This window comes from Felis catus, chromosome B4, assembly GCF_018350175.1.
Source record: "Felis catus isolate Fca126 chromosome B4, F.catus_Fca126_mat1.0, whole genome shotgun sequence".
In the NCBI taxonomy this organism is placed as follows: Eukaryota; Metazoa; Chordata; class Mammalia; order Carnivora; family Felidae; genus Felis; species Felis catus.
In genome coordinates, this window is record NC_058374.1 from 60277220 (window position 1) to 60299240 (window position 22021).

General features: G+C 38.8%; 1 protein-coding gene and 1 non-coding gene across 4 annotated transcripts; both read left to right on the top strand.

Moving 5' to 3' along the window:
- The first annotated feature begins 4636 nt into the window (after positions 1–4636).
- On the top strand, positions 4637–14167 carry MED21 (mediator complex subunit 21). 3 transcript variants are annotated; one of them, XM_019834739.2, is made up of 4 exons: positions 4637–4788; positions 9302–9416; positions 9966–10066; positions 11196–14167. In XM_019834739.2, exons 1-4 carry the CDS (start codon positions 4747–4749, stop codon positions 11394–11396), a joined length of 459 nt encoding a protein of 152 aa, XP_019690298.1. In that variant the 5' UTR covers positions 4637–4746; the 3' UTR covers positions 11397–14167. The 3 variants fall into 3 exon arrangements, with proteins under 3 accessions (XP_019690298.1, XP_003988566.1, XP_011282156.1); XM_003988517.4 differs by having other exon boundaries at positions 11220–14167; XM_011283854.3 differs by lacking the exon at positions 11196–14167 and having other exon boundaries at positions 9950–10017.
- A 411-nt stretch (positions 14168–14578) lies between these two features.
- On the top strand, positions 14579–14690 carry LOC111561529. Its single transcript, XR_002744179.1, has one exon. It is a non-coding gene; the product is annotated as a U6 spliceosomal RNA (small nuclear RNA).
- The last annotated feature ends 7331 nt before the right edge of the window (positions 14691–22021 follow it).

Sequence of the window (22021 nt, forward strand, 5' to 3'; positions counted from 1 at the left end):
ACGAGTCAGACACTTAACTGACTGAGCCACCCAGGCACCCCAACATATCTAAATGTTTAAAATAGTTATCTCTGAGTGAATGGATTAAGAATAATTTTTCCACATTTCTGCACTTTGTAAAAAATTCAACATTGAACAGGTATTGCTTTGAATAAAAAATTTTAATTTTTAAAAGATATGTATAATTTTAAAGATTTTCTTATAAAAGCGTTCAGGATAACAGTCCACCTTCCTGAGTAGGACACAATGGTTTTCATGATGTAGTTCCTGTCCACCTCTCCAGGTTCGTGCTGCAATTAAATTTAATTCCTCTATGTTAGCCACTGAATTAATTTCAGTTTCCTGAACTAACCCCATTCATTGTCTCCCCTTCATACCTTTGCATAGCAGTTCCCTTTGCCTGCAGAGGACAGCTGATGACAGATGTGTCAGCAATCAGAAGAGGGCTTTATTACCTTGGCCCTGAAATACTGTGACAGCTTGAGAAAAATATTGGCTGAGGTTCCTTGCTCTTGTCAGAGTTCCACTGGAAAGCTATGAATCAAATTGGCTCAGGAGCTTTGCAGGTAAGTTTCTCATGCCACGAATTGAAAGAAAATGCAAAAACTGAGAAGATTCCCAAACCCCAAATACAGATAACTAGAGCCTTAAAGTCTGCTTAAAATTTAGAAAAGGAAGGAAGAAAAGCAACCTATCCTAGATTTTTTTTTTAGAAAACCCAAGATCTTGGATAGAGATGGGAACAGGGCTCCAGGGGAGAGGCAGAAAAGGCATTCTGTGAAACTTGCTCAATTCTTTTAACAACTTTTTTGTTTCTGTGGGTTACATTGTTTTGACAGTGTTTATTAAATATAATCCAATAAATGTTTACTTAGTAACTATTACATGGAAATTATTATGCTAGAAAATTTATTCATTTAGTCTGCAAATATGCATTCATTGGCTTCTATGTGCCGTGCTAAATGCTGGGTGCTAGGTATTGGAAATACAGAGAAAATTAAAATGCTTCCTGTTCACAAGGAGCTCATGGTAGTGAGTTAGTGATGTATGAATAATCACACCTCGGGGCACCTGAGTGGCTTAGTGGGCTCAGTCTGACTCTTGGTTTTGGCTCAGGTCATGATCTCATGGTTCGTGAGTTCAAGCCACAAACTGGGCTCTGCTATGATAATATGGAGCCTGCTTAGGATTCTCTCTCTCCTCTCTTTCTGCCCCTCCCCCACTCAGGCATGCATGCATGCATTCATGCACACACACACACGTGCACACACGGCTCTCTAAATAAATAAATAAATAAACTTTTAAAAAATGAATAATTACACCTCAATATGCCAAGTGCAATAATAAAAGTACAAGGAACAATTGTGATGAAGATTGGGAGCAATTAACTTAGTGTAGGTTTCCAGAAAGTTTTTCTAAAAAAACAGAAATGTTTAAAACAAGGTGAGTGGATGGTCAACAAGGGGATGAAGGGAGTCTAGTATACTAAATGCTTATTTATAGTATTTCAGCCCAGTGCTTGGAATGTTTTAGATGTTTAGTAAATTGTGCCTGAGTAGGTAATAAAGGTAGTTAAGAGTCTAGGATGTTAAGTTAAAGAGTTGTTAAAGATTTTTTTTTTCTGAAAAAATAGATAGTCACTACAGATTAAAAGAAAAAATCAAAGTACTTACCACAAGACTGGCTATGAGTTGATAACTGAAGCTGGGTGATGAGTACATTCGTGTCCACCTTACTATCCTACTTTTGTATAGGTTTGAAACTTTTAATAATATGAAGCTTGGGGTGCCTGGCTAAGTCGGAAGAGCATGGACTCTTGATCCTGGGGTTGTGAGTTTGGGCCCCATATTGGGTGTAGAGATTACTAAAAAAATAAATAAATAAACTTAATATGTAATACTAGGTTTCTACTCTTCAAACCATATAATCAGTTGGGGATGCAAGAAAAGCAAATGAAAAAGCATATGAAAAAGTGTAAAAATCATAAAATAGAAAAAGGAGAGATCCATGTGAACTCCAGTAATTCTTAAATTGTACATGAAAAAGGTAAAACTTTAAAAGATGAGTATAAATTAAATGATGGCAAAGAAATTGTTTTGACAAAGGTAAACAACAAGGAAAGAGGTAGACTAGTAGCTCTCAACTGGCGGAAATTTTGCCCCACAGGAGACATTTGGGAATATCTGGAGATATTTTGTATTGTCACAATTGGAAGGGGAGTTTGCTGTTGTCACTTCATGGGTAGAGGACAGTGATGATGCTAAACATTCTACAATGGGCAGGATAGCATTCCAGAAAAAATAATCCAGCCTAAAATGTCAATAGTGCTGCTGTTGAGCAATCCTGAACTAGATACAAAGGAGTGCTTTTGGAAGGTGGGTTTTTTTTTTTCCTGAAGTCCACAGCTTCAAGGGATTCATAAACCCCTTTAAAATGTATGAAAAATTTCGAGCCTGGTCTGAGGAAAGGGTCCGTAGCTTTCATGTGATTCTTAAAGGTGTCCATGGCCGGAAAAGGCTTACAGAGCCCAGGAAAGCCAAGGGTTCAGGGACTGTGGATGAATAATCTGATTATTTCACACAATATTATTGGGAGAGGAGGCTGGATTTGTTTGCTAAAGACAGATTACAGTGAACCTTGAAAACCAAGCCAAGATGGCTGTACATCAACCTAAGGTCTCTATGGAGCTACTGAAAATCTGTAAGGAAGATAATGACAGGACAATAACTGAGTCACAACATGAGTTGTCTTGAAGTGGTTCCTCTGCCGTGGGTGCCCAGGTTTTCTTCAATCAGGCCACAAAACAGTATTCTCCTTTATGGGCTCTTTCATCCCTCTATTATCTAACCAGGCACCAACCCATGTTAATATTTCCTTCAAAATGAGCCTTTCTTCTTCTCTCATCAGAGTTAATAGCCTAGTCTAGGCCCAACCCATTTCATTATTGGAATTTCAAAGCCCTCCTCCTAATGAGCCCCTGGCTTATTCAAACCTAGCACCTAACATACTTCTTGGTACATGGCAAGCATTCAATAAGGTACACTCTCAACTGAGGGTGAGAAGAAAAGGTCAGTCACAAGAATATCCTACATTACAATTAAAACAAATTAGAGTTATCTCTTGTAATCCCATTATGGGGGGAAGTGCCTTACCTGGAGAGGTTCCTAATTAGGTCCCAGCAGGTATGTAGATTGGGGATTGAGGAGAAGTAGTGGTGAAGCAGAAGTAGGGCATCCCAGCTAGGGGTGGGGTAAATCCAACAAGCTGAGTTCTCAACGTATAATTTCCCCTACCCTCTCCCAACTCCAGTAGGGTAATCAGGAACAATCAGCCCAAGAAGGAAGGTGTATGAGGTTGTCTCAAGTCCACATACCAGTCATTTGCCGATTCCAGGCTCACTTGTTGCCAGACTATCCTCAGGCTACAACTTTTCTTAGATACCAAGTTTCTCTCTGTCTTTCTTTACGTAATCTCTACACCCAACATGGGGTTCAAATTCAGAACCCGGATATTAAGAGTCACACATGGGGCCCCCTGGGGGCTCAGTCGGTTAAGCGTTGGACTTTGGCTCAAGTCGTGATCTCAGGGTTGGTGGTGTCAGCTGTGCAGACAGCTCAGAGCCTGGAGCCTTCTTCGGAACCTGTGTCTCCCTCTCTCTCTGCCCCTCCCAGGCTTGCACTGTGTGTGCCTCTCTCTCAAGACTTAATAAACATTAAAAAACAAACAAAAATAAAGAGTCACACACACTCGGACTCAGCCAGCCAGGCTTCCCAGATACCAAGTTTCTACTACCTTCCTTTACACTTAAACCCTCAATAGATGTCAAGGCTAAGTCTAAATTGCATACCGTATCTGTTTAAAAATTGCCCCTGCTCTACCTACACGTAAGGCTTGCTTTCCAGGAACCTCCACTCTCCACTCCACTAACCTTCTGTTCCTCTCTGTCACACGAACGAGAGGTGCTTATTAGTTATCTACAGTCAAACCTTACCTCTTAACTCCAAATTCCCCTCTTCCGCCTCACCTTTGCCCATGGAAACCTTCCCTTTCCATCCATACTCTTCCAACACAGTCAATACAGCTCGATTTAGTATTTAATTGTTTCGGACGCTTTCCAGCCCATGTGTGTCAGCTCACCCAGCACACCCACACTGAGAATTAAAGCACGCACCCAGTCTCCAACTTAGGTAGCCCTCACCCCCCCCCCCCCCAAAGCAACAGAGAAGGCACCCTAACGCAGCCAAGATGGCCTGGTGAATTTTAATTTGGATTTTTTTGAAGTTAGAATCGGTATCGCGACCCCCCAAATATTTTTGAGTTGCCTGCTGTGTACATGTATTGTGTGGTCCACCTGGAAAACCAAAGCAACTTAACGCAAGTATTCAAGGCAATGCCTTAAAATGAATACAAGGGAGGATAAGGAAAATTACTTTTAAAACCGCAGAATCTAACAATCTCTCCAAAGTGTCTAAAACCCCAAAGCCTCGAGAACAGTATGTTGGACCCAAAAACGAACGGACTCGGAACAATGATAAAATTACTCAAACTGCTCCGAGCAGAGCTCCTCCGCGGCTGGAGGTAGTCTAAAGTCTCAGGAAAGTCCCGCCCTCCCTCTTCGTGGGGCGTGGAGTTCCTCTCGACTCCACCCCTTCCAAGAATTCTGCCCCATGATTGGCCCGACGCGTCCTGAAGTTGCCCAATCGCGGACGAGCAGCTGCATTAGCCTCCTTAGCTCACGGGAGGAACATGGCGGATCGCCTCACACAGCTGCAGGACGCGGTGAACTCGGTGAGCAATTTGGGTCTATTAGTCTCTGTCTTCTCCTTTCCTAAGGTGAAGCAAGAGAGCAAAAGGGGCCTGAAAAACAACCCCGCAAGTGGGGAGCGAACTGAGGCAAGGCTTCCGCAAAAAGCGCCGGTGGCGACGGCGTGAGGCGGCGCGGCGTTCTGGGAGGTTTGAGGGCGGCTGCCGGCGTTGCGGAGGGCTGAGGGAGGAAGCAAGCAGCCTCTTTCGCCTGAAAAGTAGAGCATCTCTCAACCAGGACACTTAGGCGTCACGGCCCTGTCCTGTTCTCTGGGAGCAGTTTTCTTTTATTGTCAGCACTGCTTACGAGATCACTTGTCTTTCGGGGGAAAGGGGACAAGCCGCAGAAGCTTCTTTTTCTCTTACCAGTTTTGAGCCGCGGAGGAAAACCAGTGCTCTTGATTTATGGATCTTTTTCGTTAAATGTCAGCCAAGAGTATTCCTTCGCGAGGACTTTTCAGATTGAAAGGGGGAGTGATGGTGACGTGAGAAGTTTTGTTTTATCTTAGTTGCTTCCTATGGACAAAGAGTCTGATTCCATCTCTTGGCGACTCCCTGGCGTAAATTAGTTTGGGGAAAACTGACATCTTTATGAAAGTGAATCTTCTAGTCCTTGGATAGGTTCCGATTTATTTAAGTCATCTTTAATGTGTCTCAAAAAGCCTACTTCCTGTTAAGGGCCAAATCATCCCCTTTACTTTGATCCTTCTGATTATTTTTCCTATTGTGCCTAACTGGCAAGTACTGAATATGCAAACTACAGGATTCGTATACTCATTGCCGTTAAGAGTTAAACAATTTCTCATCGGTAGTTCTATTTCTCATTGTCATTCTATTTATAATAGACAGATAAACTGTCTGTGTAGAGATGATATGTTGACTGGAAAATCAAAGTATCTGGTCCTTTGCCAGTTTTGTCCACGCTGGAAGCTAAGAACTTGGGATTATTCTTACTCCATCAATCTTTGTACACGTCAGGGGTGTGAATCTGCTTGTGAGAAACTGGTCTACTAGTGCGTAAATTGAGACCTTTTAGGACTGAGAGGGCCAGCCCCTAAATGTTGATGAATTCACCAGGATAAATTCTACTTTACGGTGACTTGTCTGGGCTGCCGGCCAGCGTCCCTCTGGGAGATATTACTCTGAAGCTTTTGAAAACCCAATTGCAACGATGCTGCTGGGTAGAAATGTTATTTTAGGAGAAATGTTGCGTATTCATGCATGTCTTATAACTGGAAAGATGATAGGGCAAAGTGAATATGGCCTTAACTCCAGGGTAGGCAGGCTGATAATTGGATTTTGGAGAGAAACCTCTAGGTTAACTAGTGTGAACGCCTACTATGTATGCAAGCACTCTCATGTTTACAAAGAAAGACTCCTTAAGGAGTTTACAGCCTAATTAGAAAGATGTCAGATACTCAAGAGACATTTAGATAATGCAAAAGTAGCATGTGATTAGGTATTTATAATGAATCAAGGGTCTTAAGCTGAAAGTTGGAAGAGTGATATGAGCTAAATAGCTAAGAGATTAGCATTGATCTGAATAATAATTATTTTTTTTTAATTTTTTTAAACGTTTATTTATTTTTGAGACAGAGAGAGACAGAGCATGAACAGGGGAGGGTCACAGAGAGAGGGAGACACAGAATCCGAAACAGGCTCCAGGCTCTGAGCTGTCAGCACAGAGCCCGACGCGGGGCTCGAACCCACGGACCGCGAGATCATGACCTGAGCCGAAGTCGGATGCTTAACCGACCGAGCCACCCAGGCGCCCCAATAATTATTATTAAAATAACATATGTTTTACACTCTGAGAACTCTGTGAGGGCAGAAACTACGTCTCTTGTTTACTGTATCGCTACAATGTTTATATACAGCGGTTGTCATAGAGTGGATTTTCGACAAATATTTGTTCAATCAGTGGATCTTGAGAGCTTTTGAAGGACAGAAGAGATGGCCACTGTGTTGAATAATTTTGTGTGTGTGTGCATCTTCTCTATTCTGCAAAACAGTGTTGTAATGTGAGAATGTCCCTAATTTAAAAATGGAAAATAAACCCTATTCAGGTTGCTAGAACCAGAATTAGAATCCACATTTGTACAGTTTCTGAGCCCTTACTATGGCTCCATTACAAGTAGCAAAACGTGAGAAAAACAGTGTAGTCCGGAGTGAATCTATCACTAGTTAGGCATATATGAAGGGGTAGTAGAACATGAATAAGTAGAGATGACTTCGATTATTGAAAGCTTTGAAACAGCCTGAATCGTTGGAGATGAATCTTCAAGGCCATGCTGGGATGAGCTCAAAATTTTTAAGCAGGGTAAAATAACATAGTGAAGCAGAAAACAATGAAACTGTTGTAACAGTACTGATGTGAGATAATTGACTGAACTAAGGCAGCAGCAATGATAGAAGTAAAAGGGAAATAGTAACAGAAAGACTTGAAGATGAAGGGAACCTAAGAGTCTGAAATTAGACTGGCTAACTAGGAGATTCTTAATGCAAATTAGATATTAAGTAAAGGAAACAGTTGATTTGGGGCTCTGGCCTTTTTTTTTTTTTTAATGCTTTCTTTCTTCTTCTTTTTATTTTTTTTAATTTTTTTTTTAATTTTTATTTATTTTTGAGAGCGCACAAGCTGGGGAGGGGCAGAGAGAAAGGGGAACCAAAGATTAGAAGCAGGCTCTGTACTGACAGCAGTGAGCCCGATGCGGGGTTCGAACTCATGTACCCGGAGATCATGACCTGAGCTGAAGTCAGACACTCAACTGACTGAGCCACCCAGGCACCCCAAGTTTGGTCATTTAAATAATGGTAGAGATGGGGCGCCTGGGTGGCGCAGTAGGTTAAGCGTATGACTTCAGCCAGGTCACGATCTCGCGGTCCGCGAGTTCGAGCCCCGCGTCGGGCTCTGGGCTGATGGCTCAGAGCCTGGAGCCTGTTTCCGATTCTGTGTCTCCCTCTCTCTCTGCCCCTCCCCCGTTCATGCTGTGTCTCTCTCTGTCCCAAAAATAAATAAACGTTGAAAAAAAAAATTAAAAAAAAAATAAATAATGGTAGAGAAACTTAGTGGAAATGGCCATTCGCTGATTGGAAGTAAGGAATTGAGGTTCAGGTGGCACCTGTGTGGCTTAGTCTGTTGAGCTCAGGTGATAACCTCATGGTTGGGGAGTTAGAGCCCCGCATCAGCTCCCTGCTTGTCAGCACAGAGGTGGCTTTGGATCCTCTGTTCCCCCCTCTGTCTGCCCCTCCCCCGCTTACGCGCTTTCTCAAATAAACATTAACAAAAAAAGGAATTGAGGTTCAAAAGGTCAGGACTATTGAGGGAAGTTGGTGGGGGAAGATAGGAGTCTTAAGTTTGGAGATAGTGAGGAATTGGTATTCTCGGTCCTGAAAACTTGAGGAATACTTTTAGAACACTGCGAGTTTACAACTTGAGTCATGGAGAAAAACATTTCTGAATACTTAAGGGATAGTCTTTTTTTTTTTTTTTTTTTAATTGAGGTATAATTGACATACAACATTAGCTTCAGGTGTACAACATAATGGTATTTGTGTGTACTGTGAAATGATCACAATTAGTTTAGTTAACATGTCACCATATGTAGTTACAAAGTTAAATTTTTTTCTTGTGATGAGAATTTCTAAGATTAGCAACTTTCAAATATACAGTACAGTATTAACTGTAGTCACCATACTATACATCTTAACTTACTTATTTTATAACTGGAAGTTCATACCTTTTGACCCCCTTCCCTTATTTTGCTCACCTTCACCCCCACCTCAGTCTGTCCTCTGTGTATGAGCTCAGTTTTTGCTTTGTTTAGATTCCATATATAACTAAGATCATGTAATATTTCTTTTTCTCTGACTTATTTCACTTAGCGTAGTGCCCTCAAGGTCAATTCATGTTGCAAATGGCACGATTTCCCTTTTTTTTTAATGAACAAATAGTGTTCCTGTTTGTGTGTTTACCACAATTTCTTTATCCATTCATCCATCAATGACCTTAAGACTTCTTAAGGTGAAGTATTTTTCCTGCTATTTCTTTATACTTGTACCTACTTTAGTCTCAAAAAAGGGATCATATACTTTACATGAGTCACACATTTTAAAATTTGTCCTACGGCCATACTTAGATATTTGCCAGTCAAATTTGCTGTTTCCCACCACTGCCCAAAAAAGTCCTTATTTATGCTTGTAACAAATATTGGCGTATATTTCTCTTATCATTCTACTACCTTGGGAAGAAAAGAAAGATTATTTTGTGTTTCTTTTTATCTGTTTCAGCTACATTGACACCAAACCTAGTTTCTTTGTGTGATTAAAACATTTAATCATTGTAAATAACTGGCTAATTTTATCCAAACTTGTTCCTGTTTTATTCCCTTGTTTAGAGATCGTTATTATAGAAACTTATTTTTGTTGCTATTACCAGTCACAGTCTTTAAAACTGATAAATCCTTTCTAACGCTGATACATTTTCTTTGGCTTCAAGCTTGCAGATCAGTTTTGTAATGCCATTGGAGTGTTGCAGCAGTGTGGCCCTCCTGCCTCTTTTAGTAATATTCAGACAGCAATTAACAAAGATCAGCCAGCTAATCCTACAGAAGGTAAATAGATTATAGATTTTCTTGGCTTCTCTTAGTTTGACCCTCATATATTGTGATCCTTTAAAGTTAAACTTATTGAGAAATATAGCTTCATTATGGCTTTCTTAAAATCTGGTTGTTTGAGAATATTACTGCAAATTTTGTTATAAAATCAATGAATTTGTTACAGTCGATTTATATTACATCTCATATTTCCGTTCATGTCAAATAACGGATGGTTACTCCTTTAGAAATGAATGTGTGTGATTTTACCTGGATTTCACTTGAGGGACCTTCATAAAGAAGGCATCCCATTTACAGATTCCTTCATTCAAGTGACTGGCATATTGTCCTAAAAAATGAAATGGTTATGTTTAATTGCCAATTTGAGTTAATAGTAAAGCTAATTCTCAAATATGTAACAGGATTGGTGTGTTAAAATTTAATCATTTGAAGCCCAGTACAGAAAAAGTTTATGAAATTTCCTGGTTTTATTAGCCTTGAATTTAGTTTCTGTTTCTGAAAACTTGAGATTCCCTAATACTCTAAATTAGTAATATCTTTCTTTAGAATATGCCCAGCTTTTTGCGGCACTGATTGCACGAACAGCAAAAGACATTGATGTTTTGATAGATTCATTACCCAGTGAAGAATCTACAGCTGCATTACAGGTAAAAATCTCTTTTCCTTTCAGAAATTTGCTAGTAGAGAATTTCAATTAAAGGTGATAGTTTTTTTTTTAAGATTTATTTATTTATTTTTTTAAAGTTTATTTATTGTTGAGACAGAGGGAAACAGAGCATGAATGGGGGAAGGGCAGAGAGAGAGGGAGACACAGAATCTGAAACAGGCTCCAGGCTCTGAGCCATCAGCCCAGAGCCCGATGCGGGGCTCGAACTCACGGACCGCAAGATCGTGACCTGAGCTAAAGTCGGACGCTTAACCGACTTTGCCACCCAGGCGCCCCTTAAGATTTATTTTTTAAAGTAATCTCTGTACCCAGTGTGGGGCTTGAACTCATGACCCTGAGATCAAGAGTCACATGCTGCTCTGACTGATCCAAGTGCCCCAAAGGAGATTTAACATTTTTTGTTATAATATTCAAAGTTTCCTTAAGATTAATTTTTTTTAATTTTTACTTTTATTTTTTTAATGTTTATTTTCAAGAGAGGGAGAGAGAGAGAGCATGATCAGGGGAGGGGCAGAGAGAGGGAGGGAGACAAAGTGTCTGAAGCAAGCTGTGCTGTGTGCTGACACAGCAGAGAGCTGATGCAGGGCTCGAACCCACAAACCATGAGATCATGACCTGAGCCGAAGTTTGGATGCTCAACCAGCTGAGCCACCAGGTGCCCCGAGATTAAATTTTAAAATGGAAGTTTTGTTGATTGTGAAGTATTGCAGTCTGTTAAAGACCTTGCTGAATACATATAGTTGTCTAATTTTGAGTTATAAGGAAACTTCCTGTTTTCCTCTATTTGGCTCTTTTCCTAGCAGAGAATAAGAGGAGGGTGGCATTCTGGGTGTGGAGTAGCATAGTAGTGTCCCAAAGCAGTATGGAAGAGAGTCACATGTAGACATCTGGAGATTTGAAATTTTCATTCTTTTAAATAATTCATACAGGGAAAACTCTTAAAAGTTATCTGATTTTAGAATTTCTGCCACCAAAAAAATCTATCATAATGGTTGCAGAGTCATCCAGATTTAAATGTAAATACTTCTACAGTTTGGTTTTTTTTTTTTTGTTTTTTTTTTTGTTTTTTTTACCTTCTTAGCTTTCACTACAAGTTTTTCTCTCAAAAGATTTTAAATTTGTGTCTTACAAAGGCTGCTAGCTTGTATAAGCTGGAAGAAGAAAACCACGAAGCTGCTACATGTCTGGAGGATGTTGTTTATCGAGGGGACATGCTTCTGGAAAAGATACAAAGTGCACTTGCTGATATTGCGCAGTCACAGCTGAAGACAAGGAGTGGTACCCATAGCCAGTCTCTTCCAGACTCATAGTACCAGTATGTACCCTGTGTCTGAGAAAAGAACTATTTCAGTGCCATTAAGAATTCTGCATCAAATTTAGATGTAAGCCTTACCAACAGTTACAGAAACATTAAGCACTAGGACACGTTAACTTTTTAGCTATTTTTTAATAGTCTTCTATTTTCACTCTTGATAAATAAGCCTCTAAAAATTGGAATTGAACCAGCTTTAAACCATCATTATACTATCATTTTTTTTATTATCAGAATTAAATTATTGAGGCAGATATTGCATTAATGGTTATAATTAAACAGATGTACTTTAAAATTCTCTTGTGACATTTCTATCTTTATTCTTATCAAATTTCTACAGTCTTTTTACAAATCAAAATATCCCTTAAGCCAGAGGAGAGGTGGTAAGTGCGGAGATATGGGACATTTCAATTTAAACTGATGCCCTTCTGCCTCTTCAGAGATGACATTATATACATTTGGAGCTTGGGCCAGGAAAGTTTCTGAAGCCATGTTTCTTTTAAGAAGCATGTGGCTGGATGAGAGTTTAGATCCCTTTTATGGAAACATTCCTCATTTTCCGGAACCTCATACCCATTCTAGTTCTTCTCCACATGTGTTTCTACTAAGAAATTGTCTTCTCTGTAGAATTCCCATGCTATTATGACAACACTTTTCTTCATCTTGAACTATCCTTTTTCATAGCTTTTGACCTGCTTTTTCCTTCCTAATTTGTGTGGTGAAGTATGTTCCCTGAGTCATCAGTTCCTTCTCTCCCTTTTTATGTATCTGAAGGTCCTGGTTCTGACTTGTTAACCTGTCAGCCTTTATTCCTGTGTTCTAATCTGACAAGAACATAATTCTACTACATTACTTTATCATTTTATGCATTCCACCTTACTTTGTTATTGCTAACATTTGTGTCAGTATTACCAAGTATGATTATGCATCCAACTTTTGGTTCTCCTTGAACCTACTGATTATTTCTACTAGAAAGCTGGAGTTGAAATGTTTCCACATTGTAACTGGTTCTGTCTCCTGAGGCTACATTTTTCAGAATATCCGGAGCTCCATTTCCTACAATCTGTTACTATCCTGAGTTTAAGAATGTGCAAGAACAGTAGTCTCAGATTCTGCTTGTCATTCCCATCATAATCAAGCTCTTCCACAGTTCTTGAAAAATACTGCTTAGAGGCACATTTTAACTCTAAAGTAAAATTTATAGTCATTAATTTTTAAAGTTAAATGTTCTCCATACTAATAAATATTTAAAATGTTAGGTTTATTCTCTCTGGCATCACTTAAAATCATTTTACTTTTAGACACTAGCATGAGATAGAAGATAAGGAACTCACAAAGTAATATTCAAAGTACTGAACCCTATTCAATACAATTAACCCAGAGAGAGAAGTATGAAAAGTTCTAGCCGTAAGCTGATAGACTATTATTTATCCTTACCTGAGAGAAATTTTTTTTTGAAATTACCTGTTTTTACCATTTAAGGTGTTACAGAAAAATGACAATGCACATATTGAACTATTCATAAAGAATGTATGGAATAATTCATAAAGACTGTATATAGCAGCTTGTCTTGGCCATCATTTTGTGGACATGGCTGTTGGATAAGAAGTCCTCAAAGTTGAAATGGGGGTATGGGCAGTGATGATTTTGCTGTCCAGCACATGGCTTTGGGAGGACAAAAAACAATGGGTGTCTGTGTCTTTCATCTCCTGGTTCCTGCCTACCTTTCCCTTCTACCCAGATCTAAGTTGTTTTAAGGAGAAAAATTCTTAAAGATGGGGCCATGGTCTCTCTCTTCCAAAAGGACCATAGACCCAATATCCCTGTTGGAATTTTCCGGAGAACTAAAGGAAAGGAGGGACACAAACTTTCATGGCTTTGTTGGATATGGGTGCCCAAGTTACTGTCATACCTGGTCTACTGGGGAGAAGGGACACACAAGTTCAACCTTGGGTCTAGGCAAAGTAACCAGTGAGGAAGTTAAATATAACTTTAGGGCTAAATATAACTTTGAGGCTGTCCTGGTAACACTGTGGTCATGGCTTCTATGAATGTATTATTGGAGTAGACACCCTGTACACTTGTCATTCCCCACACCAATGCCAGAAAAGATACTCCCATTCAGGACATGCTAAAGGTAGAGAGGTAGTTGTGTGACATGTAAAACAGTGCCCAGCCCACCTCCCTGTCTTTTGCCTGTGGGTAACCTGGCTACCGACAATTTAATGAATGCTGTGCTCCTAGAAAACAGTTACCAATCTGGTTCCTCCTTCCTATTTTATTCCAAGCAATGGTTTATTGCAAAGAACCATCTTTTCCCATATGACTTTGTTTACCTGTGACAAAGCTAGACCCAGATCTCCCAATTCCCATTCTTTGTCTCATAAATGGTTAGTTGATCTCTTTGTTCCCAAAGACCAATCTGGACAAAATACCCTCTAATGACTTGATCAAACTTTAGGCTTCTCCCCGCATAAGCCCCTGAATTTTAATCCACCCTCAGCTTGAGCCTGCACTGGATGTGGAATAGTCTCTCCTGAATGACACCTCGCACAAATTAACTGATCACTAAAAGACTTTCCCTGATCAACTGTCCCATTATGTCACCTGCTTATCTCCTTCACACTCAGATTTTTCATTCATTGTTTATATACTCCTTTCTATAAAAAGCTCTGTTCCACCTGATCTTTGAGACAATTGCAGATCTTATGGTCAGAGCATTCTCCTTATTTCCACAATCTTTTCCAATAAAGTCTTTCTGTACCTAAATCTGGATTTGTTTTTACTTAACACCACTCACCTGTGTAGGATAAAACCTCATCTACTCTCATAACAGAGCCCTGGAGACTAAGGCTGGGACAAAGGGGACTGAGGCACTCATTCACTGTGAAGTAATAAGAAAGCTATCAGAACATCTATGTGTATAGTTAGGATAAAAAATATAAAGAAAATAATAAATATTAAAAACCCAACCCTGTGAGGTGTAAATAACTCAGATGAAAGAGGAAATTATAACGGAGGTTAGGACATAATTTGGAACTTAATGAAAATATTACATATAGAAACTTGTGGGGAGCGGAGCAGGCACACGGGAGGTGACCTCATGGCAGGTAATGAATCATCATTAGTCAAGATGTTCTTTAGCACCTGAGCCTCCCTGCTTTAAAAAGGAACCACCCAGTGCTCACTTTGGCAGCACATGTACTAACATTGGAATGATACAGAGAAGATCAGCACGGCCCCTGTGCAAGGATGATGTGTAAAGAGGAACCACCCAAAGAGAAAGACTTTTGAAACCCAAGGCTCAGGGGTCTGCACAGCAACCTTAATAGGAGCTGTGAATCCAGAGGTCTTCGTAAACCTGACAAACCTATAATGGCTTTTGCACTGATAACCCTTTCGCTTTGGGCAACTTGGACTGGTTATCTACAGTGTGACACTAGAGAATACAAAGAAACTCTAGGAAGCTATTGATAGGCACAGTTACACGAGGAGGAAAACATCGTGTAATGGGAAATGGGATTAATAGTGATGGATACCGAAGGAGCTTTGTTAAGGACTCTAACATCTTTGAATGAGTGTATGCACAGCATCATGCTTCTCATTCTAGAAAATGTCAATGAGGAAAGCGGTTAGCAGTTGGAACCAGGCTGCTAGAGTACATTTCATCCCTTCAGAGCAGCAGCATTATTCTTTTTTCACAGCAAGAGCTTCTCAATTTTTTTCTTTTATTAAGTTCTTGTATAAAAGTGCCATGAGAATGGAAGTCATTTTTCGTTAATTATTAAGTTCTATATATATATATAAAAAAAGTACTTGGTGCTGTTAAAAAGAACAGGAAGAGAAAGAAAAAAAAAAAAGAAAAACTTGTGGCATCTTCTAAGCATTTAGGAGAAAATGCAAGTATTACCTTTCCTTGCTTATATTAGGAAAGAAGAGGCTGAAAATTCATGAGCTAAGCTTCCAACTGAAAGAAGGACATAATAAAGGCAACAGAAGAAATTAAGAACCATACCATGAGAAAATAAGGAAAGCCCAAAGTTGGGCTTCAAAGAGTGATAAAATCAGGGCACCTGGGTGGCTCAGTTAGTTAAGCAACCGACTCTTGAGCTCATGTCATTATCTCACAGTTTGTGAGATCAGGCCCCACATCAGGCTCCAGGCTGACAGCATGGTGCCTGCTTGGGATTCTCTCTCTTCCTCTCTTTCCCTCCCCCGCTAGCCCTATCTCTCTCAAAATAATAAACATTTTTTTAAAAAGAGTAATAAAATTGACAACTTAGGCAAGTTTGATTAGAAAAAAAGATGATGTAAACAATAAGAACTGTTAAAGTCCTATGCCTTGATTTTAAAATATTGAGAAAATTTGAATAATGTTATGTGCTAATGAATTTGAAAAGTTTTGATAAAAGGACTTAGAAAAAAGTAGTGTAGCAAATAGGCTCAGCGAGATATATAAATCATGGTCATATAACCTTTAAAAAATTCAGTTAATAGTCAAAACTCTTCCCCATGAATAAAGCACCAAGCCCAGAGAGTTTTATTAGTGGGTTTTGTTAAACATTCAGCGAGAAAAATGGCAGTTTCACATAAAAGCTCATCACCAAAATCTCATGGAAAGTACAGAAGTAAAAATTAAAACCAGTCTCAATCATGAATATGCAAAAATATTAGCAAATTAAAAGCCATTAGATATTAAAAAATTGAACGTATCACACATCTATGTTTAACCCCAGGGATACATGGCAGTTTTATCTTTATAAATTACTTTGTATTTTTATGAATTCTAAAATGCCCACCATTGTTTTTTCTTAATTGTATCTTAAATTGGAATATTCAATGGATAGTTGTTTTTTCCTTCCTTATTGGAACACATAATGGTATGCTTTATAATTGGTGAAATCTTTGATTTGATCAAAAATTGTAATTTGTCACAGTAGATTAAAATCAGAATTGTATGATCGTGTAACTTGACACGGGAAAAGCATTTGATAAAATCCAACATCTATTTATGTAAAAACTTTTTGCAAAGGAGAAACAAAAGAATATTTATTTATTTATTTATTTTATTTATTTTAAAAATTTGCATCCAAGTTAGCATATAGTGCAACAATGATTTCAGGAGTGGATTCCAGTGATTCATCCTCTCACCCAGTGCTCATCCCAAGTGTCTTCCTTAATGCTCCTTACCCATTTAGCCCATCCATCCTCCCACAATCCCTCCAGCAACCCTCTGTTTGTTCTCTGTATTTAAGAGTCTCTTATGTTTTGTCCACCTCCCTGTTTTTATATTATTTTTGGTTCCCTTCCCTTATGTTCACCTGTTTTGTATCTTAAATTCCTCATATGAGTGAAGTCATATGATACTTGTCTTGCTCTGACTAATTTTGTTTAGCATAATACCCTCTAGTTCCATCTATGTAGTTGCAAATGGCAAGATTTCATTCTTTTTGATTGCCGAGTAATACTCCACTGTATGTGTATATACCACATCTTCTTTACCCATTCATCTGTCAGTGGACATTTGGGCTCTTTCCATACTTTGGCTATTGTCGATGGCGCTGTTATAAACATTGGAGTGCATGTGCACTTTCAAAACAGCATACCTCTATCCCTTGGATAAATACCTAGTAATGCAACTACTGGGTTATAGGGTAGTTCTATTTTTGATTTTTTATTAAAACTTCATACTTTTTTCCAGAGTGGTTACACCAGTTTGCATTCCCACCAGCGGTGCAAAAGAGATCCTCACAAAAGAATTTTAAAATATGAAGGGTACAAGATACAGTGAACATCATATTGAAAGGTCAGATGCATTCTCTTTAAGTTTGAGAACAAGACAAGGATGATTGCTATAAACATAACTACTCATCTTTGTGCTGATAGTCCCAATCAATGCATCTAAGCATGAAAAGGAAATAAAAATTATAATATGGGGAAAAAAGGAAACAAAACTCTTATTTAAAGATAAAATAATACCTGTAGAAAACCCAAGAAGATTCCATAGATGTATTTTGGAAGGGTTGTTAGACATGAAAACGATGTGCAATACAACAGCAACAAATGGTAGAAAAAAATACCTTCTGATACCATCTTCCAGGGTGCCTGGGTGGCTCAGTTGGTTAAGCATCCAACTCTTGATTTCGGCTCAGGTCATGATCTCACAATTCATGAGTTTGAGACCCGAGTCATGCTCTGCATTGACGGCATGGGGCCTGCTTGGGATTCTCTCTCTCTCTCCCACTCTCTGTGCCTCTCCCCACTTGCTTGCATGCATGCACACGCACCCACTCTCTCAGAAATAAATAAACATAACATTTTTTCCATAGTATAAAAAATGTTTCAAGGAATAAGATACAACTAAAATGTAAGACATTTAGGGAGAAATAGAACAAAAATTAAGGAAAAAATTGAAAACAATTTTAAAGTATTTTTTAAAAACCTAAAGAAATAAAGTAATACCATCTTTATGGAACAGAAGAGTCAATATTGTAAATATGTCAATTTTCCTCAACAGGTTTATAGATTTAATACAATTTTAACTAGGTTTTCAATTGAGATTTCTGCAGAAATTGACAAGTTATTTCTAAAATTTATGTGGAAGTACAAAATGTCAACAGAAATCAAGATACTTATGAGAAAAGATAACATAAGGACAGAGCTTGCTTTAATAATAATTAAGACAGCATGTATTAGTACAGGGATGGACAAACAGACCAATGGAAGAGAACAGAGATATCTAACAGAAATCCACACACATAGGAAAATCTGATTTGTGACAAAGGTAATGTTACAAATCACTGGAGGAAAGAATAAACTGGTGTAGAACATTGGTTATATGTATGCCGTATATTAAAGTCATTGCCTATGGGGTTTCTTTTTGGGGTGATGAAAATGGTCTAGAGTTACATAGTCATGACAGCTCTGTGAATATACTAAAGACACTGAATTGTATACTGTAAAAAGATTAATTTTATAGTATGTGAATTATATGTTAATAAAACCATTATTTAAAAAAATCCATGTCAGGTAGATTGAAAACATTTGTGAAGGACAAATTTTTTTGAAGACATTATAAGGAAAATATTTTTATGATGTCAAGATAGGAATTTTTAAAAATAGATATGAAAAGTTCACATCATAAAGGAAAATAACACAAAAATTACAGTAAACAATATGTGTCAGACACTGTTTCAAACTTACAAATATTAACTCATTTAGGAAAGGTTAAACTCAACTGCATTAAAATTTAGAACTTCTGTTCATCAGAAGACTCCATAAAGAGAAAATGCAAGCCCAACTTGGAAGCAGTTATTTGCATAATCTGTAACTGCACAAAGGGTTAGTATCTAGACTATGTAAAGCCCTCCTATGAATTAATAAGAATCAATTGGAAAAAGATGAATAATGAATTAGAAAAACTACAAAACAGTCATTTCATAGTAGATAAATGGCCAATAAAGAAGCAAAAAATGCTCCACCTCATTAGTAATCAGAGAAATTTGCATCTGGCTTTCTAGGTCTTTAGGAAGTTTCACTTTTCAAGGCAGAAAGACAAAACATACTTATTTTTTAATTTAATGCTTTGCTATCTTGATTTATAAATGTTATACATTTGGATATGTGGTCCATGGGTTTCCATGTATTCTTGACCAGAGCTACACGTTCAGGGCAAGCCTATAAATGTATGTTTATATAACCTAAAGAAAAGGAGATTCCAAAGGTAAAATTTAGGACAGTGATTACTCTCTGGTGGGAAAGGAATGCCGTTTGGAAGGGCACAGAGGAACTCTTAAGGTAATGTAATAGTATTCTTGAACTGGGAGATATGTATTTAATAAAACAATAATGCAAACTATATTTAAAGGTCATGTTTTCAATAATAGGGTATAAATCAGCCCAGTTTTAAGCAAAATAGTATATTGTTTCATCTGTGTTTGAATTTAGGCAAAACCGGTTTGCTCTTAGCTATTGCTGGAAGAGGCTGTTCAATCTTCCTCCACGTGGAAGGACTAACGTTCTGTCCTCCATATTTCTCAAAAGTTCAACAGTAGGTAGACTTTAGAGAGACGAGCTTCCTGTTACCATGTCCCTGCTTCTCATCCTGTCTCTGCCTATTTGGGATTTTCTTTTCTTTTCCCTTCTGGTTGCTCAAGAAAGGCCTCAGGTGGTAGGAAAACTCCATTAAGGCACTGATGCTGCAGGTTGGATCTTCTGAGACCAAACAGATAGCAATCTTTCACCACAAGAGGGCAGTTTGACCCTGACTTTTGGTTGTATTCATGAAGTAGTTGGATGGGATGTTTTGTGACCCAGAGGGATATATGGGGATTAACTAGTTGGGTAGCGGTAGCCACAAATTAGGATTCCCCTGGAATCCACTCAAAGATAGTGTCCTCCTGGTGTTAATAATTTGAATGTGATGAACAAATGTTGTTTATTTTCACCTGAAAACAAAAGGGCAGGGACACAACTTCATGGCTCATCATGGATTAAGTACTAGCTTTAACCACAAAGGAAGGTACTTGAGCACTTATTCTGGATGGTAAATTATCTTTTATGTGCATGTTTGTGTGTGTGTGTGTGTGTGTGTGTGTGTGTGTGTGTGTGTGTTAGACAGGCCACACATCAGAAATCTTTTACATGATACCTGAAGGGCAACGCTGTATGGAAAAGCAATGTAAAAACTGCTTAAACATGGCCACTCATCAGTTGTGTGATCTTAGGCACGTTACCTGTGTCTCAGCACAACTGTAAAACAGGGGTAACATTACTAATTACCTCATGGGATTGTCATCAAGAGTAAATGAGTTTATACATGTTCAGTAGTCAGCATCATCCTCTAGGACATTTATGGTGTTTGTAGGAGCCAGACTAGTGAATTATATAGGGATATAATGGGAATCACAGTCCCTGTATCTTTTATGTCTTTAAGGGTAGCTTCAATTTCTGCCATTGTTCCAGGCAACACTGTATTTTATTTACAATATTTATAGTGACATAATATTTTTTCAAATTTTCACAATATATGCTTTTATTCATAATATTGAATTTTAAAAAATGTATTATCTTGGCCAAGGTGGAGTGAGAGGGACAGTTTCAGAGCTTCCACTTGGCTTTTTCCACTTCCATAGCTCTTATGCTATGGGCTAAAAACTAATGTGGAGGACACCTGGGTGGCTCAGTCAGTGTCAGGTCATGATATTACAGTTCACGAGTTTGAGCCCCGCGTCGGGCTTGCTGCTGTCAGCCTGTCAGTGTAGAGCCCGCTTCAGATCCTGTTTCCCTCTCTCTGCCCCTCCCCAACTTGCACTCTCCCAAAAATAAATAATATTAAAAAAAAAAGAAAGAAACTAATGTGGGAATTCTGCTAACTGTAAAGTTTGGTGACCCGGAAAATGATCACTGGATGAGTCATGGAACCAATGGACCTACTATGAGATCTTGGCCAGGACACCATTTATTACTTATTATTAACTTCCCCAAGAGGGGAACCATCATAATGTTTTGGATCCTCTGGTATTAATGTCAAATTAGATCCTAGAGCCAATGTTCCTCAAAATGCCTTGGTATTTCTCTTTCCCTTGTATACAGTGACCTGAGAAAATGCCCACCGGTCCCTTTGGGTAAGTCTGGGAGAATTAGCATAAACATTTGCTGTGGTATTGTGAACCTAAAAGGGGGCTCAGGTTTGGAAATAGGGGAGAGCCCAGGACTTTCTATTGAGGCAGATGCTCTCAGGAGTTTCATCATCCATCCACCCTTGGTTTCTTTTGATTTTATTGATTGAGCATTGCTGACCATTTTTCTTGCCCTTAAAGACCTCCATAGCTCTCTGAGTCAGGGTCCCCATTGTGAGCTACCCTGACTTTGCAGCTCATTATAATTGAGCCCATCTTGCTTCTGAGAGTTAAGCATTGCCACATGGCCCCTACTTTGTAGAGATCATTTCATTCCCATTCTAACAGGTAGCCCAGTTTGGTGCTAGTGTCTCTACCATCATTCTTAGCCACCAGTGTGCTAGCTGTGATGTGCTCACTTTTATCAGCTCTTATAAGAACTGACTGTTATATTTTTAGGAATTTTATGAGACAGTTGTTAAACAGATATTAAATGTTCTAGGACAGGAGAATGATCCTATATTGATAAATCCTTTCTTGTCCAACTTTATGTTCTATCTTCTGTTTTTAGTTTTATTCATTTATTTTGACAGAGCGAGTGTGAGGGGGAGGGGCAGAGAGAGAGAGGGAGAGAAGGAGAATCCCAGGCAGGCTCCACACTGTCAGCGCAGATCCAGATGCAGAGCTTGAACTCACAAACTGTGAGATCATAACCTGAGATGAAATCAGGAGTCAGACGCTTAACTGACTCAGCCACCCAGGTGCCCCTATGTTTGTTCTTGATCCTGTACCCTCCTGTCATGTCCCAGTTCCATACATATTTTCTCGGCTTCCGCCAGTACACCTTAGTTAGGTCCTACAGCACTTTTTCCTCCTCAGCAGGCCTAGCACCTCCTCAGGTGTTATATTGTCATTGATTCTAGTTTATATGGTAGCTGGGACATGAGGTGTGGGTATATACTGGACAGATGTGGATGGGGATGGCATGTGTCTTGCAAAGCAG

What these genes read in the sequence shown, in the direction of transcription:
- MED21 (XM_019834739.2), top strand. Translation starts at nt 4,747, where the DNA reads ATGGCGGATCGCCTCACACAGCTGCAGGACGCGGTGAACTCG. An exon ending in TGCAGGACGCGGTGAACTCG is followed by an intron (nt 4,789 to 9,301) that starts GTGAGCAATTTG and finishes TTTGGCTTCAAG; the next exon opens with CTTGCAGATCAGTTTTGTAA. An exon ending in GCCAGCTAATCCTACAGAAG is followed by an intron (nt 9,417 to 9,965) that starts GTAAATAGATTA and finishes ATCTTTCTTTAG; the next exon opens with AATATGCCCAGCTTTTTGCG.